Raw genomic sequence first — 26055 nt, forward strand, 5'->3', positions numbered from 1 at the left:
TTCTCCGAGGGGAATAGCTTGTAGCGCTACGAACAAGCATGCAGCGCTGCAGGGGCTCTGATTACACTGGCGCTTTACAGCGCTGTACTCGCTGTGCTCAGGGGGGTGTTTTTTCACCCCCCTGAGCGCAGCAAGTTGCAGCGCTGTACACCGCCAGTGTAGCCAAGGCCGTAGTTATGCTGACCTAATTTTTAGTGTTGACTGGGCCTTAGTGTAGATAAGGCTTAACTATTGTGGTGTTGCCACCACATTGTAATAATCAATATCAGATTGTAATGAGTGTAAATCAAGAGGTGAATTTGTAATGGCCAAGAAATAGATTTTCAAAAAGAAGTTAAGAATAAAACTGGAAATTAAAAAGTATAAAAGCAAAGATAAAAGATAAGCAAGGTTTAAAACTAAATAAATCTAGAAATAGGCAGAGTGAAAAATAAATAGGCAAGAATTAAAACAAAAATTAGAAAATAGGCATGTAGGAAATAAAAGTAAGTAAAATAAATGAAGGGTTAAAACAATTGTAAAAGTAAAGAGGCAGTGGCTGAAAACTTTTAAATACAGATACTTTTTCTAAAAAGAAATTGTATTGGCAAGAGTTATTAATAAATCTTATTAAAATAGGCAAGTTATTGTTGTGCTGTACCAAGTATGTATGAACACATGGACTTTGACCTAAGGAGTTAAATATCTAAAAAAAAAAAAATGATGAAAGAGGTAAGGGCAGTTAATAAACTACCAACCCTGCACCTACTGCCTTTCATCCCAACATCTGTTGTCCACCACCCCCAAACAAACAAAACAAAACAAAACAAAAACCCATCAAACATGTATGGAAAATTACTGGAATAAAAATTTGTGCCTGCCATTACCCTGATCGCTTTGCCTGTTTCATTGGATCTCTTTCTCTCACCTAGGGTGACCAGACAGCAAGTGTGAAAAATCGGGACGGGGGTGGGGGGTAATAGGAGCCTATATAAGAAAAAGACCCAAAAATCGGGACATCTGGTCACCCTACTCACACCCTTTGTCTATTTTTCGTCCTTTTTAGTTTGCAGTAAGCATGTTGGGCCTGGGTCTATGTCTTTGGGCATCTCTTCACAGCATAGTTAGGTCTAGTTATAACTTGAATGTTACCCATAACTCGATTCCATCCACCCACAAAATTCTCTAGTGGTGCTTTAGCTGGCCTGTTGGGGTGGGGTGGATGGAGGCTCCAGTAATGCAGGTGCTTGAGATTGTAATGCAGTGGGGATGCAGTATCTCAAGTTACAACAGCTCATCAGTAGCTAATCAAATCACTCTGTAGCTGGAATGTTGTTTTGAAATTTGGTTTGGCCTCTCACTCACGCTAGGTTAACTCGAGGTGCAGTAACTCGAGTGCACTATTTCAAGCTAACTGTGACAGTGAAGACAAGACTCGTGTTTGTCCAGCACAATGGGAATCCCATTCTCTTCATGGCATTTAGGTGCTGCCTAATAGAAATAATAAGTATAACAGTTTGGAGCAGCTGTGGCTAAACAAGTATTTGTCAAGTGGGGTAGAGTCATAACAGATGAATGCTGTCTGTCATAACTATATATATATATATATATATATATATATATATATATATATATATATGCTACCTTCTTTTGCTAGCATTGTGCTAGTCCTGTGCTGCCATCCATTGTAGTTCTGACATTCCTTATGGTGACTCATTAATTTGTTAGTTATGCATATTTCCTTTTCTCACTACTAGATGACCTCCTCAGGTCTCTTCCAACCCTAATTTTCTATGATTCTATACTATTCAGAAAATCCTAAGTGAAATTTTTCTGCAGCTCTGAACTGAGCCACGTTGGCAGTTTTGGAGAGTCCCACTTTGCCTACCTTTATTTAAAGTAATTAACCTGACTGGCATAAATTTAACTCCCATTCTTCTCTCCCAGATTCAATAACATCAGTTAAAACTTGTTGGATCTTTTGATTGAGGAATATGCATGGTTTTTAATACAATTGGTTGCTTTGCAGATCTATTCCTATGACTTTTTGCAGTTTGCATGTTAGCATTGCGTTTCACTTAATAGTGTTGCATGGTGGGTTTTTTTAGTTCATTGTACTACATATTATGGCTTTGTTTGTATGCTACAGTGACAAAAGAACAACAGCAAGCATTGGAGTGCATAGCTTTTTTCATATTTTGCAGCTGTTTCTGAGTCTAGCTAGCTAACATGAAGACAATATGATTTCTAGAATTTCAGACTTTGGGGGGATCAGAATATTACATAATATATATGCTTAGAGTTGGAGTGGAGCAAAGTAACAGCTTTAAACTTCCGGGTGACTCTAGTATCTTTTCCATTAAGTGGCATTGGGGAACTGACCAAACCTAATTTGATCCTCTAAGTGGGAGTTCATATTATGTTTCCATGTACAGTACCCTTGCTCGGTTTCCTCTCCCTCCCCCACTTGACACATGAGTGAAGAGTACCAATGTGTTTTCTTTACATGGCTTTTGACCTGTACTAGGTCATATAGGTCACATGTGAGTGGGATGGAGAGCTTCAGGACCAGCCCAAGCTAATGGAAAAATGATTGAAAAATGAGCTGGGGTGGTTTCCCAATTGACCTGCCCAGCATGCAAAAGGTTCATGTTTCCAAAGTAAGCCATGGAGTTTAATCAGCTTGAATCCTATTGGTCTATGCAAATAGGATTTCATTTCTTACTAAAATGACTTTGAGAGTAGTTGGTAAACTTGTAGGTAATAATTTTAAAAAGTAGTGCCCTGCTCTGTGCCATGGTTTACATTGTTTGCCCTGAACTGTGAAAACTTGAAAAAAATATAGTTAGAATGAAACAAATTTACATGGGAATATATTGCTTCTAAAGAGGCTATTGAGCAAACGGGTAGTTTTCTAAAATAAAAAAGTATTTCTGAACACTGATAAACTACTGATTGAAAGGTACATTTTTCTCAGTACAGCTTCCTGAGATCTCACATATTGAGTAACATACCCCAGAATGTAAAATCTGAATTGTATTGAAACAGCAGATAATTTTATTATAATTAACTTTTTTTGAGTTTCTGTCTGGTGGTGGTTGTATTAGTGAAAAGTGAGATCATTTTTTCATGCCAGTTATATCAAAGCACAATGTGAAAGATAATAAATTGTTTTTTATAGTGCTATAGACCCAATTCAGGAAAGCATCTTTTTAGAGAATAGTTTTAATGGGATTTAAGCAGTACATGTGTAAATGTTTTTTTTAGTAGGGATGGATTTAAAGACATTTTAGTGCTGTCCTGAATCTCAGAGCCTTAATAATGATTAAAGAATCAGAAAGAAAAATGTACTGTTTAATATTGATATAAAATATTTAAACAAAGATCTGGTTGTTTAACCAGTATTTAACATTTAGGAGGTTTTCTACCAATCAGAATGCAAATTAGTGTTTTGTTTAATAATATGTCTGCTCAGTTTAGTAAAATATAACTGCTGAATAATGTCACTCCTTTTCCTCATATTTTTTTCATCCAACATATAAAATCCTTCATCTTTATTAGTTTCTAAAGACTTTCTGGAGTTATTTAATATCATTATATTTGTATTTTTTTCATTTTAGCATACATAAATTATATCATCACAAAAAAGCTTTTTGAAAAATATCACTACCAGCAAAAGGCCTCACAATACCTTAATAAAATAATCTATACAATATTAACTCATTCATAGAAATACCAGATAAACTCAACATAAATATAGATATTGAATGGGAGTTTTGCCATTGATTTCAATGGAGTCAGAATTTCACTCAGTTATCAAAATAGTTATAATTGACTACTATTCTAACATTTTTGCCAAAAATCGCACAGCCAAGCTTATAGAGTTTAATCATGTTATATTAACAATCCAACAATTTCTTCAAAGTAACTTCTACATCTGAATAATCATTACTTAAACACTCCTAATTTTGCCTAATCAGTAAGACTTTGTCATAATCACACATTTTCTGGTCTAGTCTTAGTTTTATAAGAAATAAGCATTTCTCCCAATCAGTTTAAATTCATATCTTAAAGTTACCAAAAAATTAATTGACATCTTCTATTAACTTGTATGGAAAGACTGTGTGCATATGTGTGTAATGTAATATTATTATAGTATGTGTATATATTAATATAAAACTATAAAATATAAATAACTTTTTTCAAAGTATTTCAAATCTCCCTTTTAATGTGATAGAATTCTCGTTACACATTTGCAGATGAAAATAGTCTTGGCATTCTGTAAAGTAATCCAGAGACTCCTATCCAACTCCAAAATATAAACATTTTCTGTATCATGAAACTGTTTTTTAGACCCAGTCTTTCAAAGACTTACTTATGTTTAATTTCATACACTTTGAGCAATCCTGCTGAGTACAGTGGGACTACTAACTGTACGAAATTAAGTACGTATGCAGTCTGCAGGATTGGTGCCATAATCGTAAAACTGTAGGTTTTCTGATTATACAGCATGCTTCACAAGCTTGCTAAAGTTTCAGGAATAATTGCCATTATTTTGATCAGTAGAGCTAGTAGTGTTACTATTTGCCTTTTGATAAATATAGTGGATATGTTAGCACGTACATTTCTATTAATTGCTGCAATCTGATGCTTGGTAACTGAACTGACAGCTGGCACTATATCTGATCAAAAAAATTACATATTAGTAACTGACTTTCTGTTCTTTGTTTTTATGGTGCTATCATAACATAATAAGATTAAAAGTTTCAAAAATTATTTTAAAAAGTATACTGCTAACTTATGAAACTAAAAAGAAAGACTGTTAATGTTTTCTTTAATGTTAGGATACTCGAATGTTTCTCTTCCACGCATTTTTTTTATTGGTTGATGTACAGTTTTTTTGTGGTCTAACTGTCTCTTTTTTAACTTCTTTTCTCTTAATCAAAATGTTAGACTTACACAAGCACTAGCAACAATTCTATGCCAGGCTCCTTGAAGCGGTTGGAAGATACCACAGCTCGATTTACAAATGCAAATTTCCAGGAAGTCTCTGCACATACTTCAAGTGGAAAAGATGCTTCAGAGGCTAGAGGGTCAGAGAGCAAAGGGAAGAAATCTGCAGGTCACAGCTCAGGTCAGAGGGGAAGAAAGCCTGGTAGTGGAAGGAATCCAGGAACAACCGTGTCAGCTGCTAGTCCTTTTCAGCCAGGTATTTAAAATAGCAATAATACTGTTTCTCTGATGACCTCTGAGTAAACAGATAGAAATCTTTCATACTTAAATTTAAAAAATCATTTACCCATCATCCAGAATAATGATAGGAAAGTTTGGTTATTTTAAATCAATAAATGCTTCTTGCATCTTTTGCTGGTTACTTTGTTTTCAGAAAAAGAGATGCCTGTCTCTTTTTTGTATGCTATGTGTATGTTCTGTTTTTACAGGAAAAGACAGTTTATGCCCATTTAGGTTTAGTTTTCACTTGACATTTCTGGTTTTGGCAATTTGTAAATCTGCTGGCAGATTTGCTCACTGCTGAAATTTGGCGTGTAAGGTCTGAGTATAGGAGACATTTAAAAAAAAACACAAAACTTTAATAATACTAATTTTAAATTGCCGAGTGTAAAAATGAAACCGAACAAACTTCTGTTTGTATTTTATGTATCTTAAAATCATGTATAATGTGTCCTAAATGATTAGTTTCAAGATAGACTGAAACTTGTCTTTGGAGCTTTTTCTGAGTCCACAACGTGCCTTCAAAATATAAATACACATTTTAATTTTTACATCATTCCAGTCTATTGGGTATATAATGTTTTTGGGGATGTATGTATGTTACCCATATTTTGGTGATTTTTATATATTGCATAGGTCTTTCTGACATTCTAAAATAACTTTCTAGAGCCATTACTGGCATCTTTAAAACAACAGCAACAAAAACCACCCCTTTCCCACCACCCCCAAAAAAACCCCAACCGAAAACGCACACACTATTTCTGGTCTGTCTGGAGGATAGTTTGTGGTGGTCAGGGAGAGTAGTAAGAATCCATAATAATTTTTACATGGTTTATTAATAAAAATTCATTATACAAATCTGTTAATCTGTGAGGTATAAACCCACAAATCATGCAGTTTAAAGCGGAATTATGTTCATTCTTCTTCGAGTGCTTGTTCACGTCCATTCCACATTAGGTGTGTGCGCGCCGCGTGCACGAGCGTTGGAAACTTTTCCCCTTAGCGGCTCCCGGTGGGCCGGCAGGGCCCCCGCCAGAGTGGCACCACTGCTCCGTGCATATATACCCCCGCTGGCCCGACCCCCTCCAGATCCTTCTTACCGTCCATGGCGGCATTGGAACAACCTCTTACTCTCGTAAGAGAAGCAATCCCTTAGCCTTAGAGTTGTATAGCTGTTATCAGTTAGTTATCAATTGTTTCATGACTCCTACCCTCCTCCAAAGGTAAGCTTGTGATTCACCTAATGTGGAATGGACGTGAACAAGCACTCGAAGAAGAAAAAACGGTTACTTACCTTTTCGTAACTGTTGTTCTTCGAGATGTGTTGTTCACGTCCATTCCACCACCCACCCTCCTACCCCTCTGTCGGAGTCGCCGGCAAGAAGGAACTGGAGGGGGTCGGGCCAGTGGGGGTATATATGCACGGCGCAGTGGCGCCACTCTGGCGGGGGCCCTGCCGGGAGCCGCTAAAGGAAAAAGTTTCCGACGCTTGTGCACACGGCGCGTGCACACCTAATGTGGAATGGACGTGAACAACACATCTCGAAGAACAACAGTTACGAAAAGGTAAGTAACCATTTTTTCTGAAACTTCCAGTGTGGTGAATATCAGAATGATGACAAAGGAATATGGATTTTACATCTTCTTTCATGGTTGTTTTTTTTAAAGGTTGTTGTGTGTGCGCGTGTGTAGTGTTACCATTTGCAAATTTCTTTGAGGGTCTGTTTTATTTACATTCTTGAATAAGACTTCAAAAATTGATTATTGGAATCTTATATTGAAAGAGATCATTTCTTACTTAAAGAAAATGATAGTTGAGAACTTTATTATGCTCATGAAAATTATTATTTTTTAAATTTGCTTATTTTGTGCAGGTTATTTAAAAACAGCATACAAGTTGAATCCATAAGATCATACCTTTTGAAGGAGTCATTTTGGATTTAAATGACCTCCCCTGCTTTTCAAGTCGAAACTGGGCCCAACAAATTTTGTCTCGAGAGCAAATAGTAAAGGTGCATCAAATGACTGTTTTGACTGAGACATTTTTAAGATGTTGGGAGCCTGTTCTGCCATGAGATGCCCTTGTGTCTCACTAATGTTAATGAGAGTTCTTTCTGTTTGTTCCCAACATGTGGTAATTTTTACATGTACATAACTCTACTACTAAACAAATTAAAAAAGGGAAAGCTTTCTTTCAAACAAAAGTGCTGTAAAAGTATGTATTAAAGTGCAGCCTTTGTTTTGAAAAAATATGTTGGGAAATCATTGTAACTTTTACTACCTCTTTGAAACCTATGACTTCCCTTTACATTCTTTTGGAAGTGTATACTAAGTGTTTCAAAACAGGTTAATGCAAATGTTCTTTTGTAACTAAGACTCTTTTCCTAATGGCAAAAGTAGGGATGGATTTGTGCAACCCTTTTTAGACTTGTCCTTGATGCCTGTGGGTAGTCTTATTGGAGCCAATAGGGCTGCTTGCATGAGTACCATTTGCAGGATTGAACTCTTAATTGCAAATCTTCTGGGTAGTCATTCCTCCCATATGCTTATACTTTTTTAAACAATGTCAGCAGTTTGCATTCTGCATGCTAAAATAATCCAAACACTATCAATTTGTTGTATTGAAGTATCAGAAAGTATAAGTAATGTTTTGTTTAGATTTTCATTGTATTATGTCTTAAAAATCACAGAGCCCAAGACAGTGAAAGAAAAATAGATGCCAAGAATGGCAATAGAGTGCTGTTAAACAGAGAGAGTTTAAAGCATTATTTCCCACTAGTCAAGCTAGTAGATGTTTAGTGTTTAAGGTACTTTATTGGTTAGGAATACTAGTTGTTCCTAAAGTGCTCTGTAGTTTAAAAGTATTTAATGCATCAGTGTGCTCTTTATACCAGCTGTAAAAACAAAAGTATAGAAGAAAGACAGATGGTGACAGGTCAGGATTGATGATGGAAAACCTCTTTTATATAGATGCTAATTGAGTAGCAAAATTGCAGTTGTCTTAAAATCACGGATGTAATGTAAATTATATATTTTAAACAGATTAATAATCTGTGTTTACTATAATGGAGTACTAACATTAAAATATGACTTTTGTTGATAAAGAGCTTTTACCAGTTTTCCAAAATGTAATTTGTGACTTTCTCTATACATACTTTGTGTAGAGTCAAAGGAATTTGAAATGTATTCTTAAAAGAACACTGACATGCAGATAATTATGCCCCATAGTCAGTTTTTTTCAAAACCTATCTTTTAAAAAAATCTATAGAAATACTTACTGAATTTCAGTGAAAACACATTTGTATTTGGACTACTTAAGTATTCCTCTGAATATTTGCAGCCCAGTCATTTCAGTATTGTGCTACTACATGAGAAGTAGAAAGTGAGGGGGCATGATTCACAGTTGTATAAAGGCCTTTTTATGCTGTTCCTACAGTATGAAGGGGCTTAAAGTGCCCTTTATACATCTGCCTGAAAAATACCCCTTATGAAGAGGACCTCCATAGCCAGTGTAGAACTGGGTGCAAGTCCTCCACACATAGCCCTACTTCAGAACCCTGGCATAGGGGGCATGTCATGGGCAGAGTGTAGGCTTGTTGGGTATGTGGCTGGTGTACACTGTGCCATAGTTATTCTTTATATCTTGGGGGACATATAAAGCAGAGTGTAAGTTAGAGCAATGTGCTTTAACTTACACCAGAGCCCAGCATGATCCCAGAATATAGGGGCCATTAGAGGGGGCTTATAAACCACTTTTGTCCATCTTTTCCACTCACTTTCTCCTTCCCTCTCTATCTCTGTTCCTAAGTGCAGGAATGAGGTGGCTGAGAATCAGACCCAACTGAGTGAAAAACTAAGAAGCAAACACAGTAGAAATAATAAAATCAAATTAAATGTTTTAAAAATTACATTACAAATTTAGGGCTTGTCTATACAGATTGTAGCAAGCTAGGGTATAAATCTATCATGCAGTAGACTACCATGCAATCATTACCTGTGTGGACTCTGCTTCTGCACAATAGGAATTTTGTAGCGCACTCCAGTCTACTCCTGTTTGAAAGTGGAGTAGATTACAGTGCACCAGGGAACTCTTAAGGCTTGTCCCATTGTCTAGGGGTTGATTTATCGCGTCTAGTGCGAGGTAGAGATATACCCTCTCTTGCCACATACCAACTGTTCACATAGACAAGCCCTAAAGTGATAAAGCTGTGTTTCAAAAGAGACCTCCACCTCCAAGTTTTATTTTCTAGAATATCCAGCTTCTTGAGCAATTTTAATAGTGATAGAAGCGTTTTATTTTTAAAATCATAAAAATAATCATAATAAAAAAATTAAATCCTCGTCTTTCCTTCTTTCTACAGGCAATTTTTTGGGGACTCCTGGCAGTGTAAAATCATCTTCTGGAAGTTCAGTTCAATCTCCCCAGGATTTTTTGAGTTTTACAGAATCAGATCTGCGTAATGACAGTTACACTCATTCCCAACAGACTTTGTCAACCAAAGATGTACATAAAGGAGAGATGGGAAACCAGGAAGGGAGTGTGAATTGTTTTAGTTCCTTAATTGTTCTCCCTTCAACCTCAGCCGTTGTTTCCCAGTCTAAAAACTTTGACAGCTCACCTGGAGACTTAGGTAATACAAGCCTTACTTCAACGGGATACAAGCGAGTCCAAACTTCTGGGATAGAAGAAGAGACTGTAACAGAAAAGAAACGGAAAGGAAATAAACAAAATAAACATGGGCCTGGTAGGCCCAAAGGAAATAAAAGTCAGGAGAGTATTTCCCACCTATCAGTTTCTTCTGCTTCTCCAACGTCGTCTGTGGCATCTGCTGCAGGAAGTGCAACAAGCTCTAGTCTTCAAAAGTCCCCAACGTTGCTCAGGAATGGAAGTTTACAAAGTCTTAGTGTTGGATCATCTCCAGTAGGTTCAGGTAGGCGTTTCAGATTTGTTGTTTCATATCTTAAAAAATGCGTGGCTTCATTTTAGAAAGTCACAATTCTGAGTATACTTTCAGAAATGTAAAGTAGCATTTTACTTTAAGTATCTTTAATGTTTCTTTTAAAAAAAGAATTGATAAGCAGATAATGACCTTGGTGAGACTAACTTTTTGCCATATGTTTCAGTACATATAATCTTTAAACAGCTACAATAGATTGATCTGACTGTATCCGGTATTGGCCTAACTACTGAAGCTGCGGAAACAATGAAATGTATAAATGTGTTATTTTGAAATGATGTAGTATAAGATTTAACTACAGCAAATGATATTTTGTGCAGGTTACAGTGTTTTATGTTCTATTACACATACAAAACAAAATCAGTATTAAAATATATTCAGCATCCTCTGCAGCTGACAGACCGCACTCAATTTCAGTCCACCTGCACAAAAGTTTTGAAATTTGTTTATGGAAAAAGTACTAGTTTAAAAAAACATTTAACAAGTTCTTCGTTATAACCTGCGCCTAATGTGCCTGAGTGACCATCTCTTTCTCCAGTATCCCTCTGAGGCAGTTGAGTTTGACGGGTTGTCCTTCCTCTGTGTTCTAAGGCTACATGTGAATTGGGCCAGGATAAGGCTTTTCTTGTCCAATCTATGGAGCAACCTCACAAACCATTATGCTTACCAGGGTTGTTCTGTTGTCTTCAAGGCTCCTTACAAGGCCTTTTTGTTTGGATCACTAAATTTAATCACTTGACATCTCTTTTGCACCAGCTAATTGTCCCCCCCCTTTTTGGGGGGGGGGGACTATTTTCTTTTGGTTTCATTTTTGTGGCTTGGTGTCTGTGTTGTTGGATACAGTTTTACATATTTTTAATTATAAATTTGCACGGACTTCAGATGCCTAGCAATAGATACTTCAGAAAATAGCTAAAGGAAAATTCCACCTTTTTTTTTTTTTTTTAAAATGAGAGACATACCCCAAAAGTATAATTTGTCTTTAAAAAACAAATTGTAATTCACAAAAAAGTCAAAATGTACTTTATGTAGGGTGCTGTTTTCCTTCTAACAAGTTGGAAGTCATAGAAATTAGGATCAGAACACGTACTTCCGCATTGAAATTAATGGAAAAAACTAAGACTCTGAAGATAAATATTTAACTAGTGTTTTGTTTTCCAGCTAAATACTGCTTTTAAAAATTTATTGACTGTGTATTACTTTATTTTATTGCTTGATGATGTCCAAGAACTTCAGAATTATGTCCCAGTCCTGCATCAACTTCTGCTAGTGCTGACTTCTGCATCTGTGTGGAGTCCCATGGAAGTCAATCAGATTTTGCAATGGCATGGTACAGTAGTTCAGGTAGCAGATCCAGATGCGAGATCCTGGTTTTGGATAATCTTCATTCCCACATCTTATCTTTGTCCCTATTCTCTTCTTTTTCAGTATAGTACTCTTAGGGTAAATCTATACTGCAGCCTTGGGTGTAATTTTTGCCTCAGGTAGACATGTGTGTGCTAACTTTGATCGAGCTACACACCCAAACACTCCTTCTCCTGGACTGCCAGCTCGATGCTCAAAGGCCCTGCAGATAATCTCACCCCATGTGTCCAACCATATAGGAACTGTAAAGTATCTACTAAAAATAACCCCAAATAACTGTACGTACCTAGACATGTCACCGTTTGATAGTCCATTATGTTAGGCCTCCTAAGTTTATCAGTTGAAAAGCTGAGGAGCTTTCCTTTGCAGGATGCTCCTGTTCATAATTCCACAAAGTTTCAGGTAGCTGATTCAATGAGCGAAGGGCATATAAGATAGTCAAAAGATGTGTGATGCCCTGTTTCATCATATGGCAGTCACCATCACATACACGATGTGGATATATGTAAATTATATCTCTTGCCCAAAATTTACATTCAGAGTCTGTTATTGCTTCAGTTGATTTCTGTGAAAAAAATAAGTTCTTCAAGTGGTTGCACATGTCCATTCCACGGTGGGTGTGAGTGCACCTCATGCACAGTTGGGAGATTTTTCTCAAAGTGGTACCCGTCTGGGCAGTGTGAGTGCTCCGTGATGCCTCACAACGCTGCATGCAGGCATAAAGGGCCACACTGCCTTCAACCCCCCTTAGTTTCTTCCTATCACCAGTGACAGTTGTTGTTAGAGATGTGATATTTGTTTCTTCATATCATCCTCCCTTACTGTAAATAATACCAGTAGCATTAGTTTTTAGTCTTGTATAGTATATCTGTAAATAATTAGTTATAGGATTAAGTTTAGAATACTGTCTTTTTAGAGTAGGGTCACTGGTGCCTGGTTGGGTACCAGAATGATGTCCTATTTTCCGGGCTTCAAAGCCTGTCGTTTATGTAACAGATCTATGCCAGTGAGTGACCCAGACCCCAGCTGCCTTAAGTGTCAGGGAGAGGTGTATGGAAGTGACAAATGTCACATTTGTAGAGGGTTCAAACCCCATTGGAAAAGGACAGGACTGCCACACTCAAGTACCTGCTCATGGAGTCTGTACTTCGTCCGCCGTTGGAACCCTCCTACTCAGAATGGGTACTGAGCACATCTAAGTCTATTAGAAGTGCTTCTCCTGTTCTGACAGAGTCTTCAGGCAGCTCTGCATTACTGGTGCCTAAGAAAAGACTGGTTAAGTCTCCTAAGGACTCTGTACTGAGACCCTTGGAGAGGAAGGCTTTGAGTGTTTACAAGGACTCAAGTATCAGAGGGGTAGCCGCGTTAGTCTGTAGCCATAAAAACAACGAGGATTCCGGTGGCACCTTAAAGACGAACAGATTTATTTGGGCATAAGCTTTCGTGGATAAAAAAAACACTTCTTCAGATGCATGGAGTGGAAATCACAGATACAGGCATAGATATACTGGCAAATGAAGTGGAGGGAGTTACCTTACAAGTGGAGAACTAGTGATAACAAGGCCAATTCAGTCAGGATGGATGTGGTCCACTCCCAATAATTGAGGAGGAGGTGTCAATGCCAAGAGAGGGGAGATTGGTTTTGTAGTGAGCCAGCCACTCCAGTCCCTATTCAGGCCCAAATTATGGTCTTAAGTTTGCAAATAAATTGTAGCTCTGCAATTTCTCTTTGAAGTCTGTTTTTGAAGTTTTTTTGTTGAAGGGTGGCTACTTTTAAATCTGTTATTGAAAGTCCAGGGAGATTGAAGTGTTCTCCTACTGGCTTTTGTATGTTACCATTCCCAATGTCTGATTTGTGTCCATTTATTCTTTTATGTAGAGATGTCCGGTTTGGCCACTGTACATGGCAGAGGGTCTTTGCTGGCAGATGATAGCATATATCACATTAGTATATGTGCAGGTGAATGAGCCCTTGATTGTGTGGCTGATGTGATTGGGTCCTCTGATGGTGTCGCCTGCCTCAGACCCTGAGTCCCCAGTTCTAGGCCCATGGGTTCTTACAAGATGTTTGTGGATTGTTCACATGAGAATCTGTAATTGTGTTAACACAACTAAAAAAATCAAGTGTAGACACAGCTTGTTAAAAAGAACATTGACAATTAAATGACTCTGGATTTAGGATTGAATACTAGCATTGGGTGAGTGAGCATAGAGGAGAATTGGAAGAAGTAAAACGTTTATTTGACAAGACATGAAATTTGGGGTGGTTAGTAGCTGTGCTGGAAGATGGCAGATGGATGTGGTAGATTGTGGTATAAGCGATAAACAACTAAAATATTTTCTATGAAGTTTTGTCCTCATGAAGGGGGAATGCTATAATGGAACAGCAATTAACACTATAATGGAAGGCTAAATTGGTGCACACCATATTAATCCCCCAAAGTGCTCAGAGAACTAAATTTGATCTTTACTTCGTTTCTATGTTTTCTCTAATTTCTCCATCCCAGGGGTCGGCAACCTTTCAGAAGTGGTGTGCCGAGTCTTCATTTATTCACTCTAATTTAAGGTTTCGCGTGCCGGTAATACATTTTAACATTTTTAGAAGATCTCTTTCTATAAGTCTATATTATATAACTAAATTATTGTATGTAAAGTAAACAAGGTTTTCAAAATGTTTAAGAAGCGTCATTTAAAATTAAATTAAAATGCTGATCTTACGCCACCAGCCTGCTCAGCTTGCTGCCAACCTGGGGTTCTGTTCACCTAGGCCAGCAGAGGGCTGATCAGGGCCTGCGGCCAGGACCCCAGACCTGGGGGAGGGGGGTGTTTCAGGGGTCAGGGCAGAGGGCTGGGGAAGGGGGTTCAGGGCAGAGGGCTGGGGGTGTGGGGGGTGCAGGGCAGAAGGCTGAGTGTGGGGGGGTTCAGGGCAGAGGGATGGGGCTGTGGGGGTGCAGGGCAGAGGGATGGGTGTGTGTTGGGGTGAGGGGGTGCAGGGCAGAAGGCTGAGGTGCTCGGCTCGTGGGGGTGCTCCCAGCCCCCTGCCCTAAGCGGCTCAGGGCAGGGGGCTGGAAGGGATATGCCCTGTTCCACCCCCTTCCCCCAGGCTCCGTCCCTACCTCTCTCTGTGTCCTCTACGGAGCAGGGAGCACGCTGCCGCTCTTCCCCCTCCCCCTCGCTAGGCCCATCAGCTGATTGGCCAGGGACGGAGAGGAGGAGGGGCAGGAAAGCACCGCTGGGGGAAGAAGCGGGGGAGGGGGGAAGCTTGGCTGCCGCAGAACCAAGCTTCTGTCTCCTGCCCCCGCAGGGGAGAGCGGTGGGCGGGGGGGCTGAGTGGGGCTGGGGGCCGGGACTGCGGCAGGGAGCTGCGTGCCACTCAGAATTGGCTCGCGTGCCGTAGGTTGCCAACCCCTGCTCCATCCAATGTACTGCCCTCCCTCTGAAGATCGTAATAATTTGGGGGGGAGGGTTGCACCTTTATCAGACTTTTCTGAGGATCCATACTGCAGCATACCCCGTTACCGTCTGCCGCTTCATATATAGCGAACTTTGGTTTGTACTAACATAAATTTTAAATTCTGATTTTGGTCAGTAATCATCAGGGGTTTGAGGTATCCCCTTCTATCTCTCTTTAGGAGCATGGATATTGAATACCAAGTCTATTTTTCATTCTAATGACAAAGTTCATACTACTGTCAGCACTTCTCAAGAGCAAGCAAACTTACCTTCTGTTTTGTTTAATGAAAGAACAGTAAAACGGCCAAGTAAAGTCTGTTCTTGTACTTCATAGCGGATGCTGTGCAATAACAGAAACACTCTGATAAGGGCAACGTTCAATAGGCTAGGCCTGCTGGTGAATGCACAAAAGTCAACCCTCTCTCCCACTCAGAGAATAGAGTTTTTAGGGGCAGTACTAGATTCATGACAGGCCAGAACATTCCTCCTGGAATCTTGTTTCCAGGCCATTTGCTCCATCATAGAGGGCCTTGGGTGCTACCCTGCCTCCATGGCACAGAACTGTTTGATACTTCTGGGGCATATGGCTGCCTGTATGTATGTAGTACAGCATGCGAGGCTTCAGCTCAGGCCTCTCAAGTCTTGGCTTGCCTAAGTATTTTGCCCAAGCCGAGACCACTTAGACAAAGTTGTCACTCTGTCCCCCTCTGTTACCAAGGCTCTCTGGTGATGGCTCAATCCTCAAATGGCATGCACGGGAGTGCCCTTCCTCAGACCCCAGTCCTCGCGATCTCTGGTTACAGATGCGTCAGCAATGGGATGGGGAGTGCATTTAGGGGGGGTTCAAGACTGAAGGTCTCTGGTCTCTAGCAGAGCTCTCATTTTACATCAATGTCAGAGAGCTAAAAGCAGTTGGTTGGCCTGCCAGACCTTCCAGGACCATCTGCAGGGGAGATGTGTATCGGTCATGGCAGACAATACGACAGTGATGTTTTATATAAAACAGAGAGGGTGGAGCACACTCCTCTCCCCTATGCCAGGAAACCCTCAAGCTATGGGACTTCTGCATAGCCCACTCAATATACCTAGAAGCATCTTACCTTCCAGGATCTCAGAACGAGTTGGCGGACCACCTCAGCAGGTCTTCCACAACCATGAGTGGTCCATTCACCTGGACAACATCTTTCAATGGTGGGGAATTCCCCATATAGACTTTGTTCATGACTAGACACAACAGGAAGTGTCTGCAGTTCTGCTCCTTCCTGAATCACAGCTCGGGCTTAATCGCGGACGCATTCCTTCTTCCCTGGAAGGATCATCTGTTTTACGTATTTCCACCCTTCCCACTTGTTCACAAAGTCCTACTGAAGGTCAGAAGGGAAGGAGCTTCTTTGATATTGATAGCACCAGCCTGGCCCCGTCAGCACTGGTACACCATTCTCCTAGACCTGTCAGCGGAGACCCCAATCACCCTGCCCCTGGTTCCGAACTTGATCACCCAAGACCATGGTCACCTTCAGCATTCCAACCTCGAGTCTCTCAACTTCACGGTATGGAACCTCCATGGCTAAACTCTCTGGAGCTAACATGCTCAGATCCTGTTAGAGACGTCCTCCTGGGCAGCCGGAAGCCATCCACTAGGGCCATGTATGTGGCTAAGTGGAAGAGATTCTCGATTTGGTTGGTGCAGAAGGGCACTCCACCTACTTATTCATCAATACCCCTTATCTTGGACTATATGTTACACCTGAAGCAGCAAGGTCTTTCGATGTCATCAATAAAGGTTCACCTGGCTGTGATTTCAGGATTCCACCCAGGGGTCACTGGCCGATCTGTTTTTACTAACCTGATGGTCGGCCATTTCCTTTAAAGGGCTTCACAGGTTACACCTTCAAGTGTGACAATCGATCCCCACATGGGATCTCAACTTAGTGCTATCAAAACTAATGGGCCCTTAGCAACATGTTCACTGCTCTACCGTTCATGAAAGGTAGCATTCCTGGTGGCTATAACTTCAGCCAGGAGGGTGTCTGAACTTAAGACTCTGACATCCGAGCCTCCATACACTTCTATAAGGACAAGGTCCAGCTTTGGCCTCACCCAGCCTTTCTTCCAAAGTTAGTCTCACAGTTTCATGTCAACCAGGACATTTTCTCCCAGTTTTCTACCCTAAGCCACCCGCCAAGAGCTGGGAACAAAAGCTCCATTCCCTGGATGTTAGGCGGGCGTTGACTTTTTATATCAAAAAGACAAAACCATTTCGGAAATCAAACATCTTTTTGTCACAATAGCAGCCAGGATAAAGGGCCTCCTAGTGTCTTCCCAAAGAATTTCATCATGGATCATGTCCTGTATCTGAGCGTGCTATGACTTGGCAAAGATACTTGCCCCCCCACTGACAGCACACTCCAGAAGGGCGTAGGCCTTCTCGGTGGCATTCCTGGCACAAGTCCCGATCCAGGAGATCTGCAAGGCTGCAACATGGTCATCGAGCCACACCTTCACCTCACACTATGCTATTACTCAGCAGGCCAGGGACGATACCGCATTAGGCAGAGCGGTACAACAATCCGCAAATCCTTGAACTCCGACCCCTCCTCCTAGGGACTGCTTGGGAGTCACCTCCTTGGAATCGACATGAGCAAGCACTCAAAGAAAAAATGGTTACCTATCTTTTCATAACTCTTGTTCTTCGAGATGTGTTGCTCATGTCCATTCCAAGACCCACCCGTCTACCCCTCTGTCGGAGCCAGCTGGGAAGAAGGAACTGAAGAGGCGTCGGGTCGGCAGCGCCATATATGTGGCGCCATGAAGGCGCTACTCCTGGGGGTGCCTGAAACCTACCCGACAGATACTACTAGGGGAAAAACCTTCCAGTGACTGTGCATGCTGCACGCACACAGCTACTTGGAATGGACATGAGCAACACATCTTGAAGAACAATAGTTACAAAAAGGTAGGTAACTTTTTTTATTTTCTGAAAGAGAAAGAAAGAAAGAAAGATGTTCTGGTATGATCTGCCTTTTGTAAAAACCATAGTGTGTTTTTTTCCAGTTATTGTTTACCTCTTTCTTTCAGAATTTGTTCTAAGGTCTTGCATACAATTGAGATCAAACTAATGGGCCTGTATTTTCCTGGATCATCTTTTTCCTTTCTTTAAGTATAGTTATTGTATTTGCAATTCTCCAATCATAGAGTATGACAGGTAAGTTTACAGATTTATTAAAAACCCTTGCTATTGAGCTTGCAATTACATATGCCAATTCCTTTAATGTTCTTTGATGGCGGTTATCTGATTTGATACCATTAAGCTTTTGAGTTTCTCTTCCTCCTTGGATGTGGTAATTTCTACTTCCATATCCTCATTCACATTAGCCACCCTGTCACTGTGCCCAAGCTCCTCATTACCCTTATTAAAAACTGAGGCAAAGTATTTGTTTAGGTGTTGGGTCATATCTAGATTATATTTAATCACCACCCAATCTTCAGTGTTTAGCAGTCCCACTTTGTTTTTCCTTATTTTCTTTTTATTTATTATTGTTAAAGAACTTTTTGCTATTGGTTTTAATTTCCTTTGCTAGGTCCAGCTCTGCTAGTCTTTTAGCAGTTCTCATTTTTTCCCTACACTTTCTAATCTCCAAGAGGTAGCTTTCCTTGTTGATCTATCCCTTCTTCCATTTCTTGTAGACTTTCTGCTTTCTCCTAATAACCTGTTTGAGATGCTTGTTCATCCAGTTTGGGCTGCAGCCCTGCCCTATGAATTTTTTACCCTTATTTGGGTTGCATGCTTCAGATAGCTTCTGCAGGTTTGACTTAAAGTAATTCTAAGCCTCCCCCACATTCAGATCCTTGAGTTTTTCAGTACAGTCTGCTTCCCTAACTAATCCCCTTAATTTTTTTAGGTGTGCCCTTTTGAAATCAAGGAGACCCTAGTTACAGACCTATTTTTGTTTATCCTTACATTTAGTTTAAACTGAATTAACTCACAATCACTTGAACCAAAGTTGTCCTCTACAACCAGCTCTTCTTTGAGGTCCTCACTACTTAGCAATACTAAATCTAAAATGGCATCACTTCTTGTGGGTTCGGTGACTGTTTGGTGAAGAAATCTGTCAGCTATCACATCCAGGAATATATGGGGCGCTATCGTGATTAGTAGCATTCGTCTTCCAATGAATATCTGGGAAATTAGTCTCCCATAATCACATAATTCCCAGTACAAGTTATTTCATTTAAAATATTAGAGGTTTCTATACGTATCCAAATCTGATCCTGGGATTCTACTGCAGACCCCTAACACTATCCCAGTGGAGCCTCTGTTACCATTCTTTCTCAAAGTGATTTTGACCCAAACAGATAATGTTTTATCCTTTCCATCATTTCTGATTTCTAATTACAATGCTACTCCATCACCTTTACCTTTATTTCTGTCTTTCTTGAACCGTACACCCCCTTCAATACCTATACTCCAGTCATAACTACTATTCCACCATGCTTCCGTTATCCCAATAATATCTGGTTTCGCTTCCTTCACCCGTAGTTCTAGTTGCTCCATTTTGTTACTCAGGCTCCTTGCATTGGTGTACAGACATCTTAGTTGTTTCTGCTTGTCTGTACCTAGATTCCTTGTCAGATTAGGTACAATCATTCTACTACTGGTATCACCTACCTGACTATTACAATCTTTCCTTTTGTTGTCTATTCTCCTACCCTCTGTTGTTCTTTTCTCCATTGCTGTGTCCTCTTTTACTTGATTTTCTTCCCGCTCAATGTTAGAATCAGGCGTGCAGATTACATGAGCATGTCCCAGCCATCTTCTCTGAATTAATACTGGCAACATTTTTACACAGCCTGAGGCCCTGGTCCTGCCAACTCGTGTGTAGTTACTCAGATTTGTGTTGGCAGGATCGGAGGCAATAAAACTACAATCCCCCTCTCTTCCCCCCACCCCCCAAAAACAAGTCTAGTGAATGGTTGAAATTCATTGTTATAAACAACAAATGTTCTGCAAGAGTTCCATAAACAAGAAACTGAAAGTTCTCACAAGGTTAAGCTTAGGAAAACCAAATGATAGATGAGTAGGCTGTGATACCTAAAACTATTCATGACAACTATTTTTTTTTTTTTTTAGAGGTCTCCTGGAAAGGTTTCAAAAGGAACACATTAATAAATAGGTTCCCCTCTCTGAGCTTTCTAGTAAAACAAAATTATCTTGATGATGCAAGGAATGGTGGCTAGACCAAGCAATAGGGCTTTAAACTGGAAAATGTTTATCCAGGGCCAGCACATTAAAATTTCTACCCAAATACGTTGTGCTACGTGCTATATAAAAATATAACCATAGTCCCTGTTTACCTTCCTCCATTTCTCTGCGCAAGTAATTTTTCAACATCACAAAACAGCTTGCGTTATTGGTAGAGATGGGGCTAGTGGGCCTCTGGATAGTGGCCCTCAGATGCCCCAGTCAAGATTGAGGTTGCTGATGTCAGAATGCCTGTAAAGGGATTGTCTTATGCTGCTGGAAGTGTGGCTGGGTACTGTAGTAGGGTCCATATGCTACTAAAGACCTGGCTCTGCAGTGGAAAGATTGAGGTTGGCGTGATTAGTTCCTTACTCCTGGTCCTGCTGGCTGTGATAACCCCTTTTTATATTTAAAATGGTGGAATTCACAACATTTTTGGACTCTTGTAATTTTACAGATATTTCCAAAGAATTCAACAACTTTTTGTTCCCTAACAACCTTTAAAGAAAGCTGAACAAAATTTTAGAATCCCAAATCTCTGCACACATGCCCTTTGACTCTGTTTATAATACAGTAACTCCTCGCTTAACGTAGTTATATTCCTGAAAAATGCAACTTTAAGCGAAACGATGTTAAGCAAATCCAATTTCCCCATAAGAATTAATGTAAATGGGGGGAGGGTTAGGTTCCAAGGAAATTTTTTTCACCAAAGACTATATATATATATATATATATATATATACACACACACATACACACAGACACACACACAGTATAAGTTTTAAACAAACAATTTAATACTGTTACACAGCGATGATGATTGTGAAGCTTGTTGAGGTGGTGAAGTCAGAGGGTGGGATATTTCCCAGGGAATGCTAAATGATGAATTAGCACTCAGTTGAGCCCTCAAGGGTTAACACATAGTTGTTAATGTAGCCTCACACTCTACAAGGCAGCAGGAATGGAGGGAGGGGAGACATCATGGCAGGGAGAGACAGACACACACCGTGTATGAGAGAAAGAGATGTTCATTGCCCCTTTAAATACGCTGACATCACTCTAAGTACATTGCCTTTTTAAGTAGATCAGCAAGTTGAGACAGCAGCTGCTGCCGTCCTAAGCCCTGTCGTGTCCTGCCCCTGCTCTGTTGAGATGGGGTAAGCGGGGTGCAGGAGCAGGGGGGAGGTGGACAACCTGACATTACCCCCCCCCACACACACACACAGCAAGGAGGAGGCTCCTGGGAGCAGCTCCAAGGCAGAGGGCAGGAGCAGCACATGGCAGTGGGGGGAGGGACAGCTGAACTGCCCGGCAATTGATAGCCTCCTGGGTGGCTGCTGCACAGTGAACTTAGGGGAACAGGGAGCTGATGCGGGGCTGCCGGTCCACCCTGGTTCCAAGCCCCCACCAGCTAGCTCCAACAGCTGTTCTTCCTGCAAGCAGTGGACAAAGCAGGTGGCTGCCAAACGAGGTTATAAGGGAGCATTGCACAACTTTAAACTAGCATGTTCTCTAATTGATCAGCAACGTAAAAACGAAACAACGTTAACCGGGATGACTTTAAGTGAGGAGTTACTGTAGGTGAAAAAATATTCCAATAAAACCATTAGTTGGAGGGCATTGACTTTCCAGTACCTTCTACCCACACATAACCGTCCCAGGTATTTTACAAGCATTACCTGTACCTGTTATTTGAAGCATTGGTGCAGTTGGACCTGAGTTAATCTTCAATAGTTTCTCCCAAGCATAGACAAAAAGCAAGAGAGGCTGCTGCTGCATCACTTTAGCATGTCCTCCTGCCTAACTGCCCATAATCCAGCATTTTGTATTTAGCAATTACTCAAAAGACCCATCATAAGTGCTGTGCATTATTGGAAAAGTGCTTCAGGAGCCTCAACATTCATTGTACAGCCACAGGTGGAAGGTGTGCTATGTGGGGACATCTCAAAACAGTTATTGCCAAAACTTGTGCTATGGGCAAGGTAAACCAATGCAAGAACAAGCAACTAACCAGACTGCATTATGCAGCCTATATCACTGGTTTAATAGTTTCTTCATTAGTTTCAAATCCTGCTCCAATTGACTTAAATTGGACCAGAATTTGACCCTTAGTTTAGACACAGCCTTTGGTCTATCATTTAAAGTGTTCTTCTTGCCACATCTTTAATTTTATCATTAGTTTAATTTTTAGATTGACAGCAGTAAGTGAATAAATCAAACCTGGTGGAGGCAGTAACGTGTGGGAAGGACATAATGATAACCTAGAGAAAATTATTAGATATTCAAAACATGACAGCTTGTTATATATATTTTTGAGGAGAATGAGGTAGAGAAATGTGAAAGTACAAGAATTCTGAGAGAATTCCTAATGAAATCGAGTAATTTGAAGAAAATCTGAGGCCCCTTTGTCCAAAATGATGAGGATGCTCTGGTCTTGAAGTAGGACAGCTCCAGAAACTTTTAGGCTTAGAAGAGGGTTCCCTGGATTCTAGTGTTAGACTAGTTACAAAAGAAACGTAAGTGAATAAGTGGAAAATGTTAGTTTAGCAATAGGCTTTCCTGCATGGTAGCTCCTCCTGATAAAAAATGAATAGCAGTTCCAAATAAAGCTTTTGCTACCCTTTGTCAATAAAAAATAAAATAATCTTAAATCCTTACATTTACATAATTTGTTCTCAGGTAAGAATGTCAAAAAGAAAGATCAGTAAAGTGGCTGTTATCTGCAAACCACCGCCTGACCTAAAGTACCCTTTGGATGATGACCACAAAAGTCATACTCTAGTATGGACCAAATAACACCGTAGGTGGTTCTGCTGTGGGAGAAGTAGTAAGTTTAGGGCTTGGCTTGTTTTGTGTATAGGTAATTCCCACAGCAACAGAGAAGATAAAAAAAAAAAAAGGGGGGGGGGGGTATTCAGAGTGAGGCATTAGTACATAGTCAGCTTCAGTTTTTGAAACTTACTGGATTTTCACATTGACTGATGTTACTCTAAAATAAGTAGTTGAAGTCAACAGGAGAGATGATGTCCCCTGACTAAACCTAATGTCAAGAAAAGGAGTGAGGAGGGTTCCAAAAAGATCCATGGCAGATACAGTGAGGGTTGGACTGAGGAAAGGAAGGATTCAGCAGGGAGTGAAAGTAAAGTAAATGAGGCTTCAAAGGTAGAAGAGGATAGAAAATGTAATGAGGGTGAGGGGTTATTTTTTCACATACAGCTGCCACTGCATCATCTCACTACCCTTTCATGACTGTAGTAAGTATCAATGTGCTGCAGCTTGCTTGCTCGCTGCAGGAGGACACTAGATGGCTGGGAAAGGTACTTCTTTGCCTCCCAGAGCTAGGAAGAGGCTAGCGGCCTGCTGATGCAGTGACACTGGAAACCTAGATACAGTCCTTTCTCTCTGCAGGACTCCAGAAAAAAGGCTGATCCTCTCTTCTTTAACTCAGTACCCTCTTGGGTGGGTGGAAGTCAGTTCTTTCTCTCCCCTGTGAAGTGAGGAGGAGGTCTGGGGACAGCTCTTCCTGGTGCCCTGAAATGGGAGGGGCTGTGGGAAATACTATAGGGTTAAACGTGACTGCCTGGGCACTTGTACAGGGACTATGCTAGGGCTTCTTGTCTTTATGGGGGTGGGAATGGGAGGACATTCATTTCATTGCCCCCACCACCCCTTTCACTAGCCTTCGATCTCTTGTGGTTAGGATGAATTGTGTGTGTGGTGGTGGTCTTTTGTTTTGCATAAGTAGGCTTGGCAGAATTTTATTTTTATTTTTTTTATATAATTTTGACTATATAGCTTTTCGTAAGCATTTTTTCTATTTTTATCTATTTAAATTTTCATAGTTGTGAAAAATCATGGGAAGGCCATAATTATTTAATGACAGCACACTTTGAGATTCAAAAAGTTAAAGCTTTATAACCATTAAAACACAAATTGTCAGCATCACATTTCAAAGTATACTAAGAAAATAGCTGTAAATCAAACTCTAAGTTCTCAAGAAGCATTTTTCTTTCTTTCTTTCCCTATCTGTAAAATTAGATTATTAGAAGTGGAAATATTTTTTTTATTTGTTTGCATAGTGTGAAATTGACATTTACCAATATTTACTGAAATTTTTTTTTAATCCTTCCAAATCTGCATAAACAAGAAGAAACTGAATCTGCCATTTCTGCTGATCCAGCAGGGGGTCTCCTATCTCAGTGGGTGGAGCTGGCTTCTTGTAATCAGGAAAGAAAAGGGCAGTTAATGAAATACCCAGAATGGAGATGACTTTAAAAACCCACCAAATTTGTTTTGGCGGAATTGAGGTAATTATATAAACAACACTTTAAAGTATGTTGTAAAGGATTCTGTAAAAATATTTAAAAACATAAATATTGAAGACTTCTTTTGGTGTAGATAGATTACTTCAAAAGTAAACTACTTCTCTCTCACTTGCTCTCGCCACTCCTCCCTCCCCTTACCCATTTCTTCCAGTTAACAAAATAAGTGAAAATTATTAAGAATTATTTTAGTATTATGTGAACGATAAAATAAGAAAGTTAACACAGCTTTGTAGATGGAAGAAGGACCTCAGAGCAGAAAGATATTTGGAAGTCTGATCACTGTAAGATTAGGAGGAAGTTTGTCATAAGGAACCATCTAAGGGAGTGACAAGGAAGATGATGGAGAAGAGTCACTTTAGCAAAAGCCTCATGAATTTCTGGAAGAGATAGGGCAATCAATGCTTTAGGAGGGTTGATGTGAGATTTAGGGTATATCTGAAAGAGGACTACATTAACGTGTACTAGTTACCTTTTAGTTTGTGCCGGCAGCCTCCACACCAGACAGATTGCACCACTTCATTGTGCACTGCAATTCACACCCGTGTAGACCAGCCCATTATTTGGAAATGAGTAGCAGAGCTGGTGCCATGATCCACCTTTATGTAGCTTGTTTCCTTTTAAAATGTTATTAAAAACTTGTAGCTGAAAGCCCATGCTGTCACACAGATGTAATTTAAGTCATCTGTAAAAAAGCCAGAAATGTGAGCTCTTGTTTCCATGCACTGTGTTGTACAGCAGTTCCCCAAAGTTTATGCTCAGAGCTGCCCCCTGGATGGAGGCACAGCCACCTCTTTGTAACTCTGTGTAATTATTATTCCCACCTTCTCTGATCAACTGTCATATTCCAACCACCACAGAAGCTTTGAACTCCGCCGTTCCTTCTGGTTCTCACAGTGCCCACTGGTAATTGAACTTGGTGATATTCTGTACAAAGAGAACTGTCAGCCATGCTTGTAACTGTTTATATCACTTCACACTGACTCAATAGACATTCTAGGATCAGAGTGGCACAGATAGTGACAATCCTGGAAGATTTGTGTTGATTTGTGTGGGTGGTGAATAAAGGGTGTGTGCTGTGGTATGGGGCTATGCATGTTTGGGTAGGGTTATCATATCTACAAAATAAAAAAAGAGGACCCTCCACGGGCCCTGGCCCCGCCCCTTTCCCCAGCCCCGCCCCAACCCCGCCCTAACTCCGCCCCCTCCTCCCTCCCACTCCCAGCCACGGGGAAAGGGCTGCCCGAGCGCTACCGGCTTCGGGCAGCCCCCGTGCCTCCGGACCCTGCGCCGCCGGAGCCCGGGCAGGGAAGTGCCCGCCCGGCGGCTGGGGTCCGGAGGCAAGGGGGCTGCCTGAAGCCCATAGCGCTCGGGCAACTCGGCTCTTAAACAGAGCCGAAGAGTCGGGGAGGAGCAGAGCAGCCGCGGCTGGAGGCTCTGCTCCTCCCCTGACTCTTCGGCTCTGTTTAAGAGCCGGGCTGCCCGAGCGCTACCGGCTTCGGGC

The 26055-nt window shown here is 40.7% G+C and overlaps 1 protein-coding gene across 4 annotated transcripts in view; it reads left to right on the forward strand.

The window, feature by feature from the left end:
• MLLT10 (MLLT10 histone lysine methyltransferase DOT1L cofactor) overlaps positions 1–26055 on the forward strand; it is a 209817-nt gene that overhangs the window by 126114 nt on the left and 57648 nt on the right. For all 4 annotated transcript variants that reach the window (XM_024199587.3, XM_024199595.3, XM_024199614.3 and 1 more), the window contains 2 exons: positions 4933–5188; positions 9573–10142. In XM_024199587.3, the coding sequence (XP_024055355.1) occupies positions 4933–5188; positions 9573–10142 (826 nt within the window). The remainder of the gene's footprint in view (positions 1–4932; positions 5189–9572; positions 10143–26055) is intronic.

The sequence above is a fragment of the Terrapene carolina genome, unplaced genomic scaffold, assembly GCF_002925995.2.
Source record: "Terrapene carolina triunguis isolate 2854851 unplaced genomic scaffold, T_m_triunguis-2.0 Scaffold84, whole genome shotgun sequence".
Lineage (NCBI taxonomy): Eukaryota > Metazoa > Chordata > Testudines > Emydidae > Terrapene > Terrapene triunguis.